General features: G+C 43.8%; 1 protein-coding gene across 1 annotated transcript; it reads right to left on the reverse strand.

Annotated features, from left to right (window-relative positions):
- Window positions 1-268: 268 nt before the first annotated feature.
- Window positions 269-13,658, reverse strand: FAM162B (family with sequence similarity 162 member B). The gene is made up of 4 exons (XM_040426844.1): window positions 13,469-13,658; window positions 10,040-10,148; window positions 4,353-4,461; window positions 269-761 (listed from the first exon to the last, which is right to left on the reverse strand). Exons 1-4 carry the CDS (start codon window positions 13,608-13,610, stop codon window positions 651-653), a joined length of 471 nt encoding a protein of 156 aa, XP_040282778.1. The 5' UTR covers window positions 13,611-13,658; the 3' UTR covers window positions 269-650.
- Window positions 13,659-22,262: the final 8,604 nt, after the last annotated feature.

Raw genomic sequence — 22,262 nt, forward strand, 5'->3', positions numbered from 1 at the left:
CATCCCCCTCCTCCCCATCTTTTGTGTACTGTTTTGGGGCTCATGCACACGACCATTGTTGTTTTGCAAAACACGGATACCGGCTGCGTGCGTTACACATTTTGCGGAATAGAACAGCCGGCCCATAATAGAACAGTCCTGTCCTTCTCTGTAATGCGGACAATAATAGGACATGTTTTATATTTTTGCGGAACGGACATATGGACACAGAATAAACACGGAGTAATTTCTGTTTTTTTGCAGCCCCATTGAAGTGAATGGTTCTGCAGACGGGCTGCAAAAAAAACGGAACAGACATGGACCAAAAATACGCTTGTGTGCACGAGCCCTTATAGTGGATGCATACTTTGGTGAATGATGAGTTTTGTGAATAGTTACAGAGAAAGGTAATGGCAGGCTGCTGAAGGGGGAGAAAGACGCTGCGTCCCCTAATAAGATATATTACATCAGGTCATGTATTCACACATAGAACTCCTAATGATATACATACTTTAATAGAGTAAAAGTATTACATTGTGCACAAATGTATACGCTTAGGTGACATAGTGTAGTAATATACCCAGTGAAGATTGTAAAGTACATATGCCTCCGATCATTGACCCCCAATATGATCAGAAAGGCCGAGCTGTTAGTGGGATTATTCTTTTCTTCTATTTATCAGGGTTCGTTGCACTGATTCCAGGTTTATTTTCGTATTCTTTACGCCACTTTTCTTTCTTTGCTAGGTTCAGACTGGTTAGTGACTCATGGCGTGCAGCGGCCTGTTAAATAGAAAAATAATGGCAATTTTTAGGGCAGGCATGTACGTTATTGGGAAAATCTTAGGACATGGGTTACCATGTGAATGAAGACATGACAAACATGGGAATTGAAGTTGTTGCTACTCCTAAACAATGTAGAAAGCAAACATTTTATTGGTTTCTGTGGACGACTTCACTTACATTATACCGACTAGTGCTTATTAGTAGGTGTTTTTTTTTTTCCGTCAGCCATTTTTTCCCCCCATGGCTGTATTTGCAATGCTGCTGGCTTCTGGACTTGAATCTTTTAAGGGCTTATTCACATCTGCAGCTAAGGCTCTGTTTGGGGCCTCTGTTGCAAATTCTATTAAAAACAGCATAGAAAAAATGTGGGGGCCTTTTTGCTCCACCAGAAACGGACTTCCTGAACAGAACCGATTCCAGTCAATAGTGTATGTTAGGCCTCTTTCACACGGGGGCGTTGCGGGAAAATGTGCGGGTGCGTTGCGGGAACACCCGCGATTTTTCCGCGCGTGTGCAAAACATTGTAATGCGTTTTGCACGCGCGTGAGAAAAATCGCGCATGTTTGGTACCCAAACCCGAACTTCTTCACAGAAGTTCGGGCTTGGGATCAATGTTCTGTAGATTGTATTATTTTCCCTTATAACATGGTTATAAGGGAAAATAATAGCATTCTGAATACAGAATGCACAGTAAAACAGCGCTGGAGGGGTTAAAAAAAAAAAAAAAAAATGTTTAACTCACCTTAGTCCACTTGATAGCGCAGCCGGCATCTGCTTCTGTATTCTTTTCTTTAGGACCTGGGTAAAGGACCTTTGATGATGTCACTCCGGTCATCACATGGTACGTCACATGATCTTTTACCATGGTGAATCACCATGGTAAAAGATCATGTGACGTACCATGTGATGACCGGAGTGACGTCATCAAAGGTCCTTTAGCCGATAGTTCATCTTTTGAGAAGTAAAGAATAGACCGGGAGCTACGCGAACAAGAGGAGAAGGTGAGTTAATTTTTTTATTTTTTTTTTAACCCTCAATTGATCACCTACTATGCATTCTGTATTCAGAATGCTATTATTTTCCCTTATAACCATGGTATAAGGGAAAATAATACAGTTTATAGACTGTCACCTAGCAACCATGCTTGAAAATCGCACCGCATCTGCACTTGCTTGCGGATGCTTGCGATTTTAACGCAACCCCATTCACTTCTATGGGGCCTGCGTTGCGTGAAAAACGCACAAAGAGGAGCATGCTGCGATTTTCACGCAACGCACAAGTGATGCGTGAAAATCACCGCTCGTGTGCACAGCCCCATAGAAATGAATGGGTCAGTATTCAGTGTGGGTGCAATGCGTTCACCTCCCGCATCGCATCCGCGCGGAATACTCGCTCGTGTGAAAGGGGCCTTAGGCTCTGTTTGCGTGAGTTATGTGCTGAATCCAGAACTTGAGAACAACAGGAACAATGACGCTCATGTGTGCTCAGCCTGCGACTGACCGCACAGAACTCGCTAGGGTGATTTTTATTCTGAAAAATTTAGGCCCAGATTTACTAATCCCAAAGATGGCGTAAGCTTAGGCAAGCTGTCTGCAATAGACCTGCACCAGATTTATCACGGGGGCTCAGGCTGGCTCTGGTGCAGGGATAGAAACTTTTCTCAGACTTAGGCTACATGCACTCGAACGTTGTTTGCTTCCGTGTCTGTTCCGTTTTTTTTGCCGATAGGATGTAGACCCATTCATTTCAATGGGTCCGCAGAAAATGCGGACAGCACACCGTGTGCTGTCCGCATCAGTATGTCTGTTCCGCAGCCCCGCAAAAAAAATAGAACATGTCCTATTCTTGTCCGTTTTAGGCATTGTTACAATGGATCCGCAAAAAAAAAAAACGGATGGCATCCGTTTTTTTTTTTTGCGGACCGTAAAACACATACGGTCGTGTGCATGTAGCCTTACTTTGAGACAAATTTTGACTCCAGAATTGTAGTACAATTTTGGCACATCTTAGGGCCCTGTCGCTCTCCCATGAAGCTCCATTCCTTTCCGCTAAGCTCCACCCAGGAGAAGTATAGAATCTCTAGATGCACCAATTTGTGCAGATTTTTAGTGCAGACCCAACTGGCATTTTATGTTACCCTCACCAGTCTTCAGAAACTAGCATAAATAATGACTGAAATCTACGGTAGCTCAGAGAATTTCAAATTTGGCGCATAGAGAGAGCTGGGGCAGGCATGTCTCTTCTAGCAGTGCAGGATGATAAATCAAGGCCATGGGGCTGTATTAGACCTGGAGGTAGTTGGGCACATCATCACTAACAAACATTTGTAGAAACGCTCCTTAGCGATGATCTGCCTGTGTAAAAGTGCTGCCGGTTACCCGATGAACTAGTAAACGATCATTCATCCGGCAATCACATTCTAAAAAATAATTGTTTGCCGTCGACAGATCGTTCCGTCTAATCACCGTCTGCTGCCAGCAAAAAATGATTTTGTATGGGGACGAGCGATTGAATACTGTGGACGAGATCGCTGCAGGTAAATGCAGTGGTCTTCTCCACTAAAGAGCAGGCGATTGCTGGGAAGGAATACTTCCTTCCTGACAATCGAAATGCTGATCCTCAGGTCTAATACAGCCCTGATCTCAGAGAATCTAACCTTCCATGAAGCAGAGCCACAATGTATAGGAATACTGTATATCTTGTAAAATGTTAGTTGTGCGTCTATTGACTAGCTGTCAATTGATTCCAACATGAGTGGTGCAACATATTCACAATGTGTATATAGAAATTTTGAAAAAATGTGTTCAGTGATGATGCATACGTTGACACATTTCGTATACTGACAGCCTGTCCCTAGAAACCTCAGATTTCTAGCATCTGGTCAATTACATAATGCCTCTTTCACACGACCGTTTTTTTATTACCGTTTACGGGCCGTTTTTTGCGTTCCGTATACGGAACCATTCATTTCAATGGCTCAGAAAAAAAAAACGGAATGTACTCTGTATGCATTCCGTTTACGTATTTCCGTTCCGTGGAAAAGTAGAACATGTCCTATTATTGCCTGCAAATCACGTTCCATGGCTCCATTCAAGTCAATGGGTCCGCCAAAAACACGGAACACAAACGGAAATGCATCCGTATGTCTTCTGTATCCATTCCGTTTTTGCGGAACCATCTATTGAAAATATTATGCCCAGCCCAATTATTTCTATGTAATTACTGTATACTGTATGTGCCATACGGAAAAACGGAACAGAAACGGACCGCAAAACACTGAAAAAGCCATGCGGTCGTGTGAAAGAGGCCTAAGATGAATGCTCACTAGAAAGCTGGATTGGGTTGACAGCAGGCAGTGCTGTGGCTGGTCATTTATCATTTACCAGCAGATGGCGCTTGACATCATCAGATTTGACAGATAATCCTGCCAGAGCGGTTTTCTGGCGTCTAATGGTGCTTAGTGATTTTTAAATCCTATAATGTAGACTTGTTTACTGTGGGATTGTACAGTGGCTGACAATGGTGAGGTTGAGCGGTGCATCTAGATAAGATATGTTAGAGAAATGAATGGCCTTTCAGCTTGCTTACCTTCTTACCGGATGCAATTACGGCAAAGCAGGCTACGACAGTGATTGCAATCATAATGTAACATACTTGAATGCGTGCCTTGTTCCGAGCTCGGACCAGCATTTCCATCCTAAGTAAAATGAAAAAGTCACAATGAAGGGAACATTTTCTTATAGTTACATTGTTACCTGTTTTATGAATTTATTCTACTCTACACATTTCTTCATTTACCCCAAAAATTTGGTTTCCCTCAAACACATTTTTTGTTGTTTTTTGGGGCGTGTAAAAAACACAAATTTTTTACAAGCATTATAAGGTGTCTTCTTTATACATGACTTGAGATGGGGATGCAGTTGAATACTGCGGTAGAGCATGATAGACGATGGTTCCCTGTCCCACTGTCCACCATCATAGGCCTCAGGCCTACTAGTGATGATGGAAAAGTAATGAATCTAACATGTCTGTGCGACAAACTGTACAGATACAACAACGTTTTTATGACGGTCTGTTGGCAATGGAGAAGATGAGGAAAGAGAATGTGTATATCAGAGGAGACTTCACTAAAAGAAGTTGTCATGATGATATGGTCTGAATGGAGAAGATGAGGAAGGATAAAGTCTACATCAGGGGAGCCGTTACTGGATGTAATAGGCATGTAATGCTGCATTCTCCTGTATGTTTGTTAGTGCAGAAAGACCAGGCAGGATGCTGACGGCCTGGGTCTCACTCCAACATTGCCTTCCTCCATATCTCAACCAGAGGCAAGTGGAGGAGGAGAACAGAATGTTGTAGCTGGCACTAGTCACCACAGAGAGACAGCTTCTGGGGAGGTATTTTGGGCTTCTAGGACAGCACATTGCTCATCTCACATGCTGCGTAGAGTGTCCACAGTGAAAACTGCACATAGCTTGACTTGCATGACAGTTTATGTTTGCAGATATTTCACACTGCAGCAATTTGCAGCAAAATTCACATGATTTGTTGCGGATGTTTGGTGGCCGTGACTCTTTTCAAGGCCTGGGCTGCAATGGTTATGATGCTGGTTCTCGGCAACTACTTACTTTTAGCTGATGAGTGACACACCGCTGACATCAGCATTATGTCACTATTTTATACTGCCCTCAGTGAGGTCACCATAAAGTGGATGACAGGTTCCCTTTAACTTCAAAGCCCAGAATGAGCAAGATATAAAATACAAGTTAGGGGTAATGCACACAAATGTATTTATTGTAAACATCCGATCCACATTTTTTTGTGGGTTGGATGCGGACCCATTCATTTCAATGGGGCCCGCAGAAGATGTAGGAAGCACACCTCGCAACTCCACAAATAAATAGAACACGTCCTATTCTTGTCCATTGTACATACAAGGATAGGACAGTTCTATATAGAAGGCAGGACATTTTGTTCCGAAATTACGGAATGCACACAGACAGTATCCGTTTTTTGTGGATCCGCAACTTGCTGACCGCAAAAACGGCAATGGCCGTGTGCATGAGCCCTTATACTGAATCTTTTCCCCGTAACTATATATCAGTCTGTTCAGTTTCTCTATTAGGCCTAGTCCATACTTGAAGTGATTTCCATCAGTAATTTTTAAACCAAAACAAGGAATGGAGCCTCCATTGATAAGGTAGAATGGAAAAATCTTCACTCGTTCTGTGTTTTGTACCCGCACCTTGTTTTGACTGAAAATCACTGATGGAAATCACTGATCAAACACTGAAGTGTGAACTAGGCCTTACCTGATTCCTTCAGCTCAAACACCATGCTCAATGTGACAGGTTTCCTTTTGACTTTATAGTGATCAGATGAGGTATTAGGCTGTGTTTACACAGGGTGAATTGGAAGTGATTTTCTATTTGGATTCCACACTTAAAATCTGCAGAAAACTATAGTACAGGGCAGGACAATGGGGTTTTGAAAATTCCATTAACATGTTGTGGTAAAAACCTGTGGTTCTTAAAAATTCGTAACAAAGGGTGAAATCAGCATCAGAATCCACATGATTAGCCTACGTGCACACGGACGTTTGTGTTTTGCGGTCCGCAAATTGCAGATCCGCAAAAAAAAAAAAAAGGATGACGTCCGTATGACATCCTTTTTTTTGCGGATCCATTGTAACAATGCCTATCCTTGTCAGCAAAATGGACAAGAATAGGACATGTTCAATTTTTTTTGCGGAACTACGGAACGGGGCAACGGATCCGAACAGCACACGGAGTGCTGTCCGCATCGTTTACGGCCCCATTGAAGTGAATGGGTCCTAACCCGAGCCGCAAATGCGGTTTGGATGCAGAACGTAGGCTTAGGCCTCCTGCACACGACCGTTTTTTTCCCCGTTTACTGGCCGTTTTTTGCGTTCTGTATACGGTCCGTATACGGAACCATTCATTTCAATGGTTCCGCAAAAAAAACGGAATGTACTCCGTATGCATTGCGTTTCCGTATTTCTGTTTTTCCGTTACGTTTAAAGATAGAACATGTCCTATTATTGCCCGCAAATCACGTTCCGTGGCTCCATTCAAGTCAATGGGTCCGCAAAAAAACGGAACACATACGGAAATGCATCCGTATGTCTTCCGTTTCCGTTCCGTTTTTTGAAAATGTTATGCCCAGCCCAATTTTATCTATGTAATTACTGTATACTGTATATGCCATACGGAAAAACGGAACAGAAACGGAAACACAGCGGAAATAAAAAACTGAACAACGGATCCGTGAAAAACGGACCGCAAAACACTGAAAAAGCCATTCAGTCGTGTGCAGGAGGCCTTAGGCCCCTTTCACACAAGCGAGTATTCCGCGCGGATGCGATGCGGGAGGTGAACGCATTGCACCCGCACTGAATACCGACCCATTCATTTCTATGGGGCTGTGCACACGAGCGGTGATTTTCACGCATCACTTTTGTGTTGTGTGAAAATCGCAGCATGCTCCTCTTTGTGCGTTTTTCACGTAACGCAGGCCCCATAGAAATGAATGGGGTTGCGTGAAAATCGCAAGCATCCGCAAGCAAGTGCGGATGCGGTGCGATTTTCACGCACGGTTGCTAGGAGACGATCGGGATGGAGACCCGATCATTATTATTTTCCCTTCTAACATGGTTATAAGGGAAAATAATAGCATTCTGAATACAGAATGCATAGTAAAACAGCGCTGGAGGGGTTAAAAAAAAATAAAAAATTTAACTCACCTTAATCCACTTGCTCGCGTAGCCGGCATCTCCGTCTGTCTCTTTTACTGTATAGGACCTGTGGTGAGCATTAACTATAGTTCAAGGACCTGGGATGACGTCACTCCGGTCATCACATGGTAAAATGATTAAATGATTTATTTATTTTTTTTAACCCCTCCAGCGCTGTTTTACTATGCATTCTGTATTCAGAATGCTATTATTTTCCCTTATAACCATGTTAGAAGGGAAAATTATACTATTTACAGAACACCGATCCCAAGCCCGAACTTCTGTGAAGAAGTTCGGGTTTGGGTACCAAACACGCACAATTTTTCTCACGCGAGTGCAAAACGCATTACAATGTTTTGCACTTGCGCGGAAAAATCGCGGGTGTTCCCGCAACGCACCCGCACATTTTCCCACAACGCCCGTGTGAAAGAGGCCTTAGGGTGTAGATTTGCAGTGGCTTAAAGTGGTTGTCCCTTTTTAATCCATAAAATAGTGGCTACGTGTCTGGTCGGCAGGAGTCCAATTGCTAGGGCCCCTGAGGATCACTAGAATGGGGGGCCCTGTGTTCCCTCATTTAAATGAAGTGGCGGAATACCCCTTTTAGTGTACATCCATACATAGCAGTAATGCTGTGGATTTACCACAATGGATTGGATGAGTGGCTGAGATTTTTTTTTTAATCCAAATGCTTCAGAAAATGTCTGCAACAATCCAAACATAGCATGCAATGTCAGTTTATGCTGCAGAGTTTTTCAGTGGATTCACCCTTTGTAACGTGTGAAATCTCCAGATAAAACTGGGGCAATGTCACAAATTTTCTGCAATCTAGCCAGACAGAGGCCATTTGACCTCCGTCTTACCAGTATATGTCAGCATACCACAAAAACAAGGTATGGAATAGTGTGGTAGACTACTAGTATCCAGTAAAAAGTTTTGAGTTTTTTTTTTTTTTTTTTTTTTTTAACAGTGGGGCTCTATGGGTGACAGATGTCACTGTTGGGCATCTATTGGAGGCTTCTGTTTAACATTTGTTTGTCTTAGTTTACCCCTATAATGCCCCCCAAAATTCCAGGGCCCCTCACACTGGTTTGACTTGCCTCGCTCCCCGGCACCCACGTCACCCGCGATGCTAGTGAGGCTCGTTCGCGTAGCGGACTGCTATTGGATGCCCCCCCCCTTGCTGAATGTTTTGATGCGTATGATGAGGAGATGCAGCGGCATCCGTGGGGGCATCAGAAGCGACGTGGGTGCCGGGAAGCGAGGTATAACCTGTGTGAGAGGCCCAGGGATTTTGGGGGGCATTATAGGGATTGGATAAGCCCTTTAAATGGAGACCTTAAAATGACATAAACAGAATATTTAAATGTATCCAACTGGGTGTGATCCTGTGCCATGTAACCCCAGCCTTCTAACAAGTCTTTTCACTGACTGAAAGTCATACTGCAATATCTGTGATTTTGTAAGTAGATTATTTCTATTACTGGAAATTGAGTTACTGCATTTGGCTTTAGAACAAAGAGAACTTGTCCAAATGGAAGATTAACACAAGCTTTCATGTTTAGATAAGATGCAGATTTTGACAAGGTTGGACTGCAGACACAACTGCTAATTGTAAAAGAAGACATCAGCTCACAGTCATTGAGAAGATGAAATAAGGAGCATTAATGAAAGTAAACTTGCTTTTGTTGGTGAACCTGAGATGCATAAAAAAACAATTCCTCAATATGGAGGAATTGTCCTACTGTCACTAGCTGGAGTGTTCACATTTAAGCATGAGCAAAGAGGTATCTCTCAAGGAAAGAACCATCTCACTAGTGCCACCTTGTGGAATTGGCTCCCTATAAGTCAAAATCTGACTTTTTAACAAGCCTTGGGATTTGACAAGGGAATAAAACCATACCAAGTATCCATCCCGTAGACAGCTGATTCGGGGTGCTTGCCCCTCGTCAGTACGGAGTAGGATGCTGGCTGGCTGGGTGTGACGCCTTTAATGCCTTGGGAGGTACCTCTTTGCATATTCTTTTCCCATGGAGCATTGCCAATAAATCTCCATTCCAAGGAGTACTTCCAGTAAGTCTCCATACAGGGCTAGTCTCTTTAAGGAGATCCAGCGCCCTGCCTAAGCCACATTAAAGGCATGTTCATGCATTTCTTTTATCAGGGGCATGATATGATAGGGGGGATGAGCGGAGCCCTGTGATATGTTGGATTATATAAATTAAATCAGCATTACAGAATAAAATGGAGAGTAAATCCTGACAGGAGTCCTATGGGAGACAGTGAGAGTGTTATTGATAAAGGCTAAGGACAACATTGGAGCCTTTTTTTAATATGGATTTAGATGTATTTGTGTAATATTTTCAATAAAAACCTATTGCATAAACTTTTTTCTTAGGCCAAAGAGCATCTAAATCGGTAATAAGTAAAATGGCTCCAAAGGGTTCCACAATCTTTTAATCAGTTCTAGTATACGCTTAGTGAATGTCCCTTATAGACAAAGTTAACACATCTGGATTCTTACGGAATTGTTAATGGAATGTCATCTTCTGATTTGTATCTTCCAGTCCATTTAAGTATCTTCTTATCAAAACTATTTGGCATGTAGCGATGAATGTTGCTCTTCAATTCATCTGTAAATTAGAACACATCAATAAAGGTAAGGTTTACATGTCTGCTTATTTTACAACCCATTTGACCATGGATTGTAAATACATACAGGTACATACCCTTTGTAATTAATGTAGGTCTATACAGATTGAAAGATAAAAGTCTAAGGGGGTAACTGGATATGCGAAATTGCTACATGATGATCTGTTTCTCTCTTTATGCACTGAAGCTGGCACGTTCCCTGAGGTTTTCCAGCAAGATGGTGCACCACCACATTATGGGTGTCAGGTCCGAGCATTCCTAGATGAACAGTTTCCTGGAAAGTGGATTGGTCGTCGTGGGCCAGTTGAATGGCCCCCAAGGTCTCCCGATCTGACCCTCTTAGACTTTTATTTTTGGGGTCATCTGAAGGCAATTGTCTATGCTGTGAAGATACGAGATGTGCAGCACCTGAAACTATGGATACTGGAAGCCTGTGCTAGCATTTCTCCTGCGGTGTTGCTATCAGTGTGTGAAGAGTGGGAGAAGAGGGTTGCATTGACAATCCAACACAATGGGCAGCACATTGAACACATTTTATAAGTGGTCAGAAACTTGTAAATAACTCATGAAAGAATAAAGTTACGTTAAAACCAAGCACACCATTGTTTTTCTTGTGAAATTCCCAATAAGTTTGATGTGTCACATGACCCTCTTCCTATTGAAAAAACAAAAGTTGGATTCAAAATGGCCGACTTCAAAATGGCCGCCATGGTCACCACCCATCTTGAAAAGTTTCCCCTCTCACATATACTAATGTGCCACAAACAGGAAGTTAATATCACCAACCATTCCCATTTTATTAAGGTGTATCCATATAAATGGCCCACTCTGTAGATTAATATTAATGCAGTCACGGTCCTTTTAAATGCTGTATTGCGGGGCCCTCGTATGTAATGTTTAAAATGGGTCAGTATTACTAGGTTGTAATACAAGTGGCAATAAATAATCCTCTTAAACATTTATAGGAATTATCCTCCTTTTAATGTTTCGGTACAACCAGTATGATGGTTAGAATTAGATAAGAGTCACTGGATTAGGCCTCAAGCACACAACAGTATGTATGCTAAATGCGGATCCACCAAATACAGATGACGTCCATGTGACATCCATGTTGCTTGTTTTTTTTTTTTGTCCACATTTTGCACCCAAGTATAGGACATTTTTGCGGAACGGACATGCGGATGTGGAAAACACATGGATGATCCGTTTACTACTATGGGACAATGACAAGGTGTGTGTGTGTTACCTGGGGAATACATGGCACCAGGATGCGTAATGGGAAGAAGACAAAGATCAGAGGCAGTGTGGTGCTCTGGGAATGTTCTGCCAGGAGACGTTGAGTTCCTACCATTTTTGTGCATGTTATTTTGACATGTATCTAATAGTGTTGATCGAGCACCAAAGTGCTTGGGTGCTCGAGTAGAAGACTTTGGGATGCTCGGGTGCTCTACAGAGCACCTGAGCACAATGGAAGTCAATGGGAGAACCTTAGCATTAAACCAGGCACCCCCTGCGCTAAAGAGGGGAGGGTGCTGGGTCCCACTGAGGTCTAGGCAGAAGATTGATGTACAGTGGGGGAATCCCCCAGTGTGAGTCCGCGCTTAGTAGTCCCTGCTCTGTGCTTGGGAACACCCAGTGTATTTAAATCTAATTTAGCCTCTATTTCTGAAAAGTTTCTGACAGGATTTGAAGTCTCAACCTTCTACATTAGAGCCAAGAACCTTAACCACTACGCTATAGAGCTGCATGTTAACCTGCAGTTAAATATAAAATGATACTTCTGCTGTATAGGAATGCTTACTACATGAGAAACTACTATGAGGTCTTTCTGACACAGTTTATCATTCAGCTTTATAGATGAGTGGTTAAGGTTCTTCCCTCTAATGTAGAAGGTTGTGAGTTCAAATCCTGGCAGAAACTTTTCAGAAATAGAGGCTTAATTAGATTTAATTACACTGACTTGAGCATCGTGCTCGAGCACACGCGGTGTTCGGCCGAGCAACACGATGCTCGAGTCAAAATGGTGCTCGATATCTAAGTATTGTTTCAGGCCAAGTACACCCTTTCATGTGAAACTTTTTTATGTGTCAGTGACCCTTTCAGCAATGTAATGCACACTGACACACTGCTAAAATGGTTCAGAAATAGTTTGAAGGGGTTTTCCCAAGACATTTATACTGATGACCTATCATCCAATAGTTGGGAGGCAGACACCCGGGACCCCCACGTTCAGCTGCTTGAGAAGTCACCAGCACTAGCAGCCTTCTTGCGGCTTAGCCTAGGCCATGTGATGTCACGTTCATCGATAACATGACCTAGATGCAGCTGCAATACCAAAACAGCCGCCGTACAATGTCCGGCGCTGTGCTTATTGAGCTGAGAGAAGGCCGCTGTGCTACTATGAGAGCTGGTGCCTTCTCAAGCAGCTGATCAACAGAGGTCCTGGGTGTTGGACCCCCACCGATCAGATTTTGATGACCTAGCTCATCAGTACAAACATCTCAGAAAACCCCTTGAAATCACCAGCTCTCAATCCAATCAAGCATCTGTGGGATGTGCTGTAAAACAAGTCTGATTGACGGAGGTTCCACTTTATAGATTTCAAGATCTACTGCTAACATCTGCCAGAAACATACTACAGCACTTCTGTGAGAGCTTGTCCTTTACTTGACATAGCTGTTTTGGCAACACAAGAGGGAACTACATAATATTAGGTAGTTTTAATGTTATTTCTGATCCATCCATACGTATCATGGTGCAATTTCAGTACGTACCAACAGGCATTGAAAAGTATAGTTTTTTTAGACTTGTTAGGGAGAAGTAGCATGTGACTATAAATGCTAAAGCATAGAATCTAAAATAGGGTTATTACTGAGCAACGCATTCTAGAAATCAATGTGATGTCTCTGTTATAAATAACATTATATATGAATATTGCTTGTATACTAAGCTGAATGGCTGTAAAAACTTATAGAAATGCAATGTGTCCCCTAATCCGATTTACATAGTACTGCTACACAACATTTTTGCTGGATGCAGCTAGACACAATTTTTTTTTCTGCACGTTATAAAAGATGCTACAGTCACGATAGATGCACAACAAAATAATCACTTTATATGGAACAAAAAAAAATCTGACTAAGTGAAGTAGTTGCAAGATATTTAATATTAGACCAAAACATACGTTAAATATAATGAATATAAAAGATAGTTATCAGATTTATATTGTATTCCAGTATAATGTATTTTTTCTACTGATGTACCATAATTTAGTAATTTAATAATATTTTTAATGCATTACCTTGAGGACTGACGTTTGTAGAATAGAGAGCAGGAACAATATCACCGTGTCTTGCTGGTTTCAGGGTTGCCATATGAGGAGCAAATTTATTCATCATCTTGGTCAGTGTTAAGCATTTCTTCATCAACTCAGTAGTGAACATGGTTCTATTCGATGAACTGTTTGATTTGATTTGTTTAGCTTGCAGCTAAATGGCATCATGGAAAAAGGGCAGCTTTTTTTTTATATATTCAAATACGTCATGCCTGTATAGCCCACCCTCTCCTCTCAAGACTTTGTTTTTCTAAGTCCTGAGAACAGAAGTGATTTTTTTCTTTTATTTATTTTTGCCTTTAAACTTTATTTTTAACATCATGTCTAAAAATAAAATGTATGGATTTGTTAAATATCAGGACACAGTTTTTTGAAATGTCGATCAAGGTAACTCCTTTTCTTGACTATGTAATTTGACTGATCCTGATCCTGACCTTGACCTTAGACTCTTGTCTGTCCTTTGGTTTTGTCACTTAGTTTCTGTGGTTCTACTCCTGGTATGGAACACTAGTCTTATGACTTTGCTCCTGTCTCATCCTTGTGAGGTTAAGGTTGAATAAAGAGGGAATTCCTTAAAGTGCTGATATGCATTCTCTTCCAACTCTCCATACACATACATCATTATCTATTCAAGCATGTACAGTGGTGCTTGAAAGCTTTTGAACCCTTCAGAATTTAGTATATTTTTGATTCATTTGACCTAAAATTACATAAAATTTTCAGAACACCTAAAAGTCATCTTGTTTGCATTGTATATTGCCTTCTATCCAGGATATATATGTAATATGTCTGACTTCTCAGTCATATTAACAATAATGAAGAATTTTGTGGCTTATGAGGTGGTGCATTCCCGGTAAGGAAGACCCCAGATTTATAAAATCCTCCGGGGTACCTCGTCACCGAGGGTGCATCACCTCCTTCACAAGAAGCCAAACAATTCTATTTCAGCGTTTAAGCCCTGTGGTATGAGTGTGTTGAGTTAAAAAATTTGTCTAGATTCTAGGCGTGACATACGACACACATTATTTCCCCCTCTCCAATGTAAATTGACTTTATCAATGGCTGCATACGTAAGTCCAGTGGGATTTTGGTCATGATGTTCCTTAAAGTGTTTTGACAATGCATGATTTTCATACCCCTTTTTGATGTTTGCAATGTGTTCCGAAATTCTCTTTTTCATAGATCTTTTAGTTCTTCCCACATACTGCTTATTACAAGGGCACGTGATGATGTATATTACATTAGTCGAACTGCTTGTCAGACAATCTCTGATTTTGTGGATATAGGCATTGCTAGTTGAGATGATTTCTGTAGTTTTTTTTAGGAAACATAGTGGTTGAACAGTTGCTGCATACCCCACATCGATAAAAACCCTTTAATCCTATCCACTCTTGGACTGAGGGCCTCACTTTTTTCATTTATTTGTTATAGATGGTGCCACCTTTATGCCCATGTTTGGGGCCTTAGTTTATGTTACTCTAGGATTTACTGGCACCAAATGTCCTATCCATTTGTCTCTTTGTATAAAATGCCAGTGTTTCTTTAAGATATGTTGAATTCTCTTATAAAATAAATGGTATAATCAATCCTTCATTTTACCAGCCTCTTCCTCAAATTGGTTATTTTTGGTGCAATCTCTCTTTAATCTTTTAAACTGTCAGAATGGTACATTTATCAGCCATCTTGGTAGATGACAACTGGTGTATCTAATGTAGCTGTTTTTAGAGACAGGTTTATGGAAAGTATTGCATACTAGGCAATCATTCTCTACTGTGATTTGTAAGTCTAGATATTCTATGTCTAGTCTAATTTAAACAATTGAATGATTTTCCTAAATTATGATGTAAAGTCATGATTTTATGAAAGACACGGAGGCGAGAATTGCTTAACCCTTTCTTTACTGAACCACATAGCAGCAAAGAATTTCAATAACATAATCATCCAATGGGTGAATAGCCCCTCCTCCTAGTCACAGTATATAGGGAACTCCTCTCAAGTCCTTTTTCCTCTTTCTTTGTCTTTACAACATCTCCAACCGAAATAAACTGGAAAAACCTGAACCGATCAACTCCAACGTAGAGCCAAACTCATTTCCAATAAACCAAAAGTAGAAACTGACGGCAAACACCCTCCGCAGAAGCAGGAATCCGCCTTCCATTCGAATCATAACGGAATCAACCTTGAAAAGAAATAAAACAGGTAATAGCAAATGTAACGTGATATAAGCGTCTATCTTTTCAATATGAAATCTGGAACAGACATAACTATAAATAAATAAATAAATTATCAATAATTATAACATATTAGACAACAACTAATGTACAATCATAACACCTGGGAGGGAATAAATAAACCATGGGAGGGGCAATACTCGTCTCCGTGTCTTTCATAAAATCATGACTTTACATCATAATTTAAGAAAATCATAAAATTTTATTTCAAGACACGGAGGCTCCTATTGCTAGTTTAAAGCCGATTTACAATAGAAGCAAAAACATGAGGGTCTGGCCTAAAATAGAATTCCTTAAAAGTGATTCGCGACCAATCCGCCAACTTCATGACATCCTCCAAGAGCGCCCCAGACATAGCCAAAGAAGTGGCGGAAGCCCCCCGAACGGAATGCACAGTAAAAATAGAAGTGTCTATACAAGAGAGAGACAAAATCCATTTTACCCATCGTGACAGAGTGACTGAAGAAACCGGAGCATAGGGTCTACGGAAAGAGATAAACAACTGTGAGACCGAAGTAGATCGTAATGATCGAGTTCTGGACTCATACTCCTTCAGACATGTGACCGGACAGAGCGCCACAGATGAAGGAAACGTAGGATAAGACACAGAAGTGATATTGGTCTTTGTACGTCGCGAAATGTTAAATGTCACCCCATCCGGAGTAAATGACCGTCATGATCCAAAGCTCGGACATCCGAAACCCTCTTGCAGGACACAATGCAAAAGAGAGTAACCAACTTGGCAGACAACTGGCGAAGTGACATTTCCTCATTGGTCTGCCAAGCTGAAAGGAACGACAAAACTGTGGAGATGTCCCAAGAGCTAGTAAAACGAGGTCTAGGAGGCAGAGTGAGTCGGGAACCTTTAAGCAACCTACACACCAGAGGATGACGTCCAGCAGGACAACCCTCAAATTCCCTATATCCGGAGGAAATAGCCGATCTATACACATTTATAGTGCGGTAGGCCTTACCCTCCTCGTAAAGCGAGGAGGAATTGAACTACATCGTTCACAGCTGCCGTAGTGGGATCCAGGTTCCGAAGGAGGCACCAACCAGACCAAGACTGCCAAGCTGTTCGATAGGCTCTTCTGGTTCCCGGGGCCCACGCGCTCTCCAACAGGAACTTAGCTGTTTCCGAAAGTCCTTCGGTCTGCCAGGACACCCCGACACTCTGCAGGCCAGCAGACGCAACGAACCCTCTAGCACCAGCGGATGTGGCTGATTCAGTGGATCCAGTAGGAGAGATGTCCGGATAGGAAGTAATAGGGGAACGTCCACCAGTAACTCCAACAGCTGCGGGAACCACGACTGAGTGCTCCAGAAAGGAAGTACCAGAACCAGCTCCGAGGCTTGGAGACGTATCTTGGCTAGAACCCACGGAATAAGTGAGAACGGAGGGAAAGCATACATCACATCTTCCGACCATTGTTGAAGAAGAGCATCCACCGCCTCCGCGGCCGGGTCCGGTCTCCAACTGAAATACCTGGGCAGTTGGGCGTTCCAGCGAGATGCAAATAGGTTGATTTTCACATCTAACCTCCAGTCGCTGGCGTCTGAAATGTAGCGTGAGCTCCAGTCGGCTAACGTGTTGTGTAGACCAGGCAGGTATTCTGCCACCACCGATATGTTGTTGGTCAGGCAATAATCCCAGAAATCCTTCGCCAAGTGTGTCAACATAGTGGAACGGGTACCTCCCATGGAGTTGATGTAACGGACAGCAGAGACATTGTCCATCCGAAGACGAATACATGCTCTGACTTTCCCACTGGTGAAGCTGCGAATCGCAAAGGAACCAGCCAGGAGCTCCAGAGCGTTGATGTGTAAATGGGACTCTACTGCAGACCAAGGGCCTCCTGTGGAAATACCCTCGCAGTGGGCGCCCCAGCCGTGAAGGCTGGCGTCTGATTCCACCGCGACATCCGGACGTGGACCAAACAGAGCTCTGCCGTCCCACACGGAAAGGTTGCCAATCCACCACTCCAACTCGTCCCTCGTTTCCGAATCTAAGGAGATCAGATCCACATAAGATGCACCAGCTTGCAGGTGAGCGATCTTGAGACGTTGAAGTGCAGCGGTGCCGGGAATATAGCCTGAATGGAAGATGACAGAAGACCTATCACTTGGGCCAGATGTCGTAGCGAAATCTGCGATAAAGTCAGGGTGCGTCGCAATTCCTTGCGGATCGACCGCACCTTCGCTGGAGGAAGGCTGAGTGTCAAGGAAACGGAGTCCACCATGAACCCGAGGAATTCCATGGTTTGGGAAGGAGTAAGACAGGATTTCTCGCGGTTGACTATGACGCCCAGGGCGGATATGAGCTGAACCGACATCTGAAGGTGTGATTGGAGGGACACACGGTCCGCGGTCATCATCAGAATGTCGTCCAGATAAATTATCAGTCTCACCCCCCAATAGCGGAGCCATGCCACCACCGGACGCATAAGTTTGGTAAAACACCAGGGGGCGGACGAGAGTCCGAAAGGAAGGCACGTGAAGCGCCAAACGGTCCTCTGCCAGTGAAACCGAAGCAGATCCCTGGAAGAGGATGCTATCGGGACCGTCAAGTACGCATCCTTGAGGTCCAATTTGGCCATCCAGTCGCCCGGAAGAAGCATGTCCCTTAGCAAGTGGATGCCCTCCATCTTGAAGTGACGATACCTGAAGAAGACATTGAGAGCCTTGAGGTTGATGACGGGACGAAATTGGCCTCCTTTTTTCTCCACTAAGAAAATGTTGCTGATCACTCCGTCGTGATCGTGAGGGGCCGACTCTATGGCCCCCTTGTGAAATAAAGCCTGTAATTCTGCGTCTATGAGACGCTGCGACTCCTGGGACCTGACTACGGGATGAAGCGGAGACACGACCAACGGAGGTCCCACCAGCTCTATGTGAAAACCCCGAATCGTGGAAAACACCCAAGGGTCGCTGGTAATGGATGCCTAAACATGAGTAAAATGATGGAGTCTGCCCCCGACATAATTGTCCGAAAAAAGGGGATGGGGTGGGAGACTTACCAAAGGGGCGTCTGAGGTTTGGATTTCCTCTGTATGGTCTCCCCCATCCTGTAGCGCCACTGGATGGGAAAAAGGACGGTTGGTGTCTTTGTTCTTGAGCCGGTGAACGGTAGGATGTGAAGGAGCCTCGACCCGAACCCCTGGTCTGAAAAGAGGAGCGGCCGGACAGACGGCCCCTTGCACTGCCGGCCCTGGAGGAAACCCTACCACTGAAGACCCTGCGCATAGAAGCCTGAGCTTTATCCAGGGCGGTAAAGGTACCTACAAATTTTCCAAGCTCTTTGATGAAAGGATCACCAAAGAGGAAACCTTGGGCTTCTTTCCCTGACTCTGACAGGGCCATATTGGTCAGCTTAGGCTTGATTTTCATTAAAATCGCCTTGCGTCGCTCAATAGCTAAGGATGTGTTTGCATTTCCTGCCATGCAAATGGCTCTTTGGACCCAACCACAGAGTTCTTCCGGGTCGACCTGCTGACCTTCCGCTTTGGCAGATTCTGCCATATCAAAATTTTTTGCAAGGGGCCCCATAATGTCTAGTAACTTGTCCTGGCAAGCTCTAAGAGCCGAGTCTAGGTCTCTCCGGGGGCTAAACCCCGATTTGGACAAAAATTGGACCATGTTTGGGTCCACAACCGTCATTTCGCACACCTTATTAGGTATAGCCGGACGCGGGCATTCGGCCCGGAGTTTGTTCCGTGCCTCCTTACTAAGGGGCTTAACCACCTCCGGACCGCCTAACGCAGATTCGCATTCCGGAGGTGGCAGCCCTGCGCAGAGTCACGCATATATGCGTCATCTCGCGCGAGCCGAGACTTCCTGTAAACGCGCGCACACAGGAACGGAAGGTAAGAGAGTTGATCTCCAGCCTGCCAGCGGCGATCGTTCGCTGGCAGGCTGGAGATGTGTTTTTTTTAACCCCTAACAGGTATATTAGACGCTGTTTTGATAACAGCGTCTAATATACCTGCTACCTGGTCCTCTGGTGGTCCCCTTTGTTTGGATCGACCACCAGAGGACACAGGTAGCTCAGTAAAGTCCCACCAAGCACCACTACACTACACTACACCCCCCCCCCGTCACTTATTAACCCCTTATTAGCCCCTGATCACCCCTGATCACCCCATATAGACTCCCTGATCACCCCCCTGTCATTGATTACCCCCCTGTCATTGATCAACCCCCTGTAAAGCTCCATTCAGATGTCCGCATGATTTTTACGGATCCACTGATAGATGGATCGGATCCGCAAAACGCATCCGGACGTCTGAATAAAGCCTTACAGGGGCGTGATCAATGACTGTGGTTATCACCCCATATAGACTCCCTGATCACCCCCCTGTCATTGATTACACCCCTGTCATTGATTACCCCCCTGTAAAGCTCCATTCAGACGTCCGCATGATTTTTACGGATGCACTGATAGATGGATCGGATCCGCAAAACGCATCCGGACGTCTGAATGAAGCCTTACAGGGGCATGATCAATGACTGTGGTGATCACCCCATATAGACTCCCTGATCACCCCCCTGTAAAGCTCCATTCAGATGTCCGCATGATTTTTACGGATGCACTGATAGATGGATCCGATCCGCAAAACGCATCCGGACGTCTGAATGAAGCCTTACAGGGGCATGATCAATGACTGTGGTGATCACCCCATATAGACTCCCTGATCACCCCCCTGTAAAGCTCCATTCAGATGTCCGCATGATTTTTACGGATGCACTGATAGATGGATCCGATCCGCAAAACGCATCCGGACGTCTGAATGAAGCCTTACAGGGGCATGATCAATGACTGTGGTGATCACCCCCCTGTCATTGATTACCCCCCTGTAAAGCTCCATTCAGATGTCCGCATGATTTTTACGGATGCACTGATAGATGGATCGGATCCGCAAAACTCATACGGACGTCTGAATGAAGCCTTACAGGGGCGTGATCAATGACTGTGGTTATCACCCCATATAGACTCCCTGATCACCCCCCTGTCATTGATTACACCCCTGTCATTGATCAACCCCCTGTAAAGCTCCATTCAGATGTCCGCATGATTTTTACGGATGCACTGATAGATGGATCCGATCCGCAAAACGCATCCGGACGTCTGAATGAAGCCTTACAGGGGCATGATCAATGACTGTGGTGATCACCCCCCTGTCATTGATTACCCCCCTGTAAAGCTCCATTCAGATGTCCGCATGATTTTTACGGATGCACTGATAGATGGATCGGATCCGCAAAACGCATCCGGACGTCTGAATGAAGCCTTACAGGGGCGTGATCAATGACTGTGGTGATCACCCCATATAGACTCCCTGATCACCCCCCTGTCATTGATTACCCCCCTGTCATTGATTACCCCCCTGTAAAGCTCCATTCAGACGTCCGCATGATTTTTACGGATCCACTGATAGATGGATCGGATCCGCAAAACGCATCCGGACGTCTGAATGAAGCCTTACAGGGGCATGATCAATGACTGTGGTGATCACCCCATATAGACTCCCTGATCACCCCCCTGTCATTGATCAACCCCCTGTAAAGCTCCATTCAGATGTCCGCATGATTTTTACGGATGCACTGATAGATGGATCGGATCCGCAAAACGCATACGGACGTCTGAATGAAGCCTTACACGGGCGTGATCAATGACTGTGGTTATCACCCCATATAGACTCTCTGATCACCCCCCTGTCATTGATCACCCCCCCTGTCATGGATCACCCCCCCTGTCATTGATCACCCCTCTGTAAGGCTCCATTCAGACATTTTTTTGGCCCAAGTTAGCGGAATTTTTTTTTTTTTTTTCTTACAAAGTCTAATATTCCACTAACTTGTGTCAAAAAATAAAATCTCACATGAACTCACCATACCCCTCACGGAATCCAAATGCGTAAAATTTTTTAGACATTTATATTCCAGACTTCTTCTCACGCTTTAGGGCCCCTAGAATGCCAGGGCAGTATAAATACCCCACATGTGACCCCATTTCGGAAAGAAGACACCCCCAGGTATTCCGTGAGGGGCATATTGAGTCCATGAAAGATTGAAATTTTTGTCCCAAGTTAGCGGAACGGGAGACTTTGTGAGAAAAAAATAAAAAATATCAATTTCCGCTAACTTGTGGCAAAAAAATTTTTTTTCTATGAACTCGCCATGCCCCTCATTGAATACCTTGGGGTGTCTTCTTTCCAAAATGGGGTCACATGTGGGGTATTTATACTGCCCTGGCATTCTAGGGGCCCCAAAGCGTGAGAAGAAGTCTGGTATCCAAATGTCTAAAAATGCCCTCCTAAAAGGAATTTGGGCACCTTTGCGCATCTAGGCTGCAAAAAAGTGTCACACATCTGGTATCGCCGTACTCAGGAGAAGTTGGGGAATGTGTTTTGGGGTGTCATTTTACATATACCCATGCTGGGTGAGAGAAATATCTTGGTCAAATGCCAACTTTGTATAAAAAAATGGGAAAAGTTGTCTTTTGCCAAGATATTTCTCTCACCCAGCAAGGG

Source organism: Bufo bufo, chromosome 4, assembly GCF_905171765.1.
Source record: "Bufo bufo chromosome 4, aBufBuf1.1, whole genome shotgun sequence".
NCBI lineage: Eukaryota > Metazoa > Chordata > Amphibia > Anura > Bufonidae > Bufo > Bufo bufo.

Excerpts from the sequence above, each read along its gene's own strand:
- FAM162B (XM_040426844.1), bottom strand. The coding sequence starts at position 13,610 with ATGTTCACTACTGAGTTGATGAAGAAATGCTTAACACTGACCAAGATG. Across the intron at positions 10,149-13,468 it reads TACAAACGTCAGTCCTCAAG|ATGAATTGAAGAGCAACATT; the intron begins GTAATGCATTAA and ends TCTAATTTACAG. Across the intron at positions 762-4,352 it reads TAATTGCATCCGGTAAGAAG|GCCGCTGCACGCCATGAGTC; the intron begins GTAAGCAAGCTG and ends TCTATTTAACAG.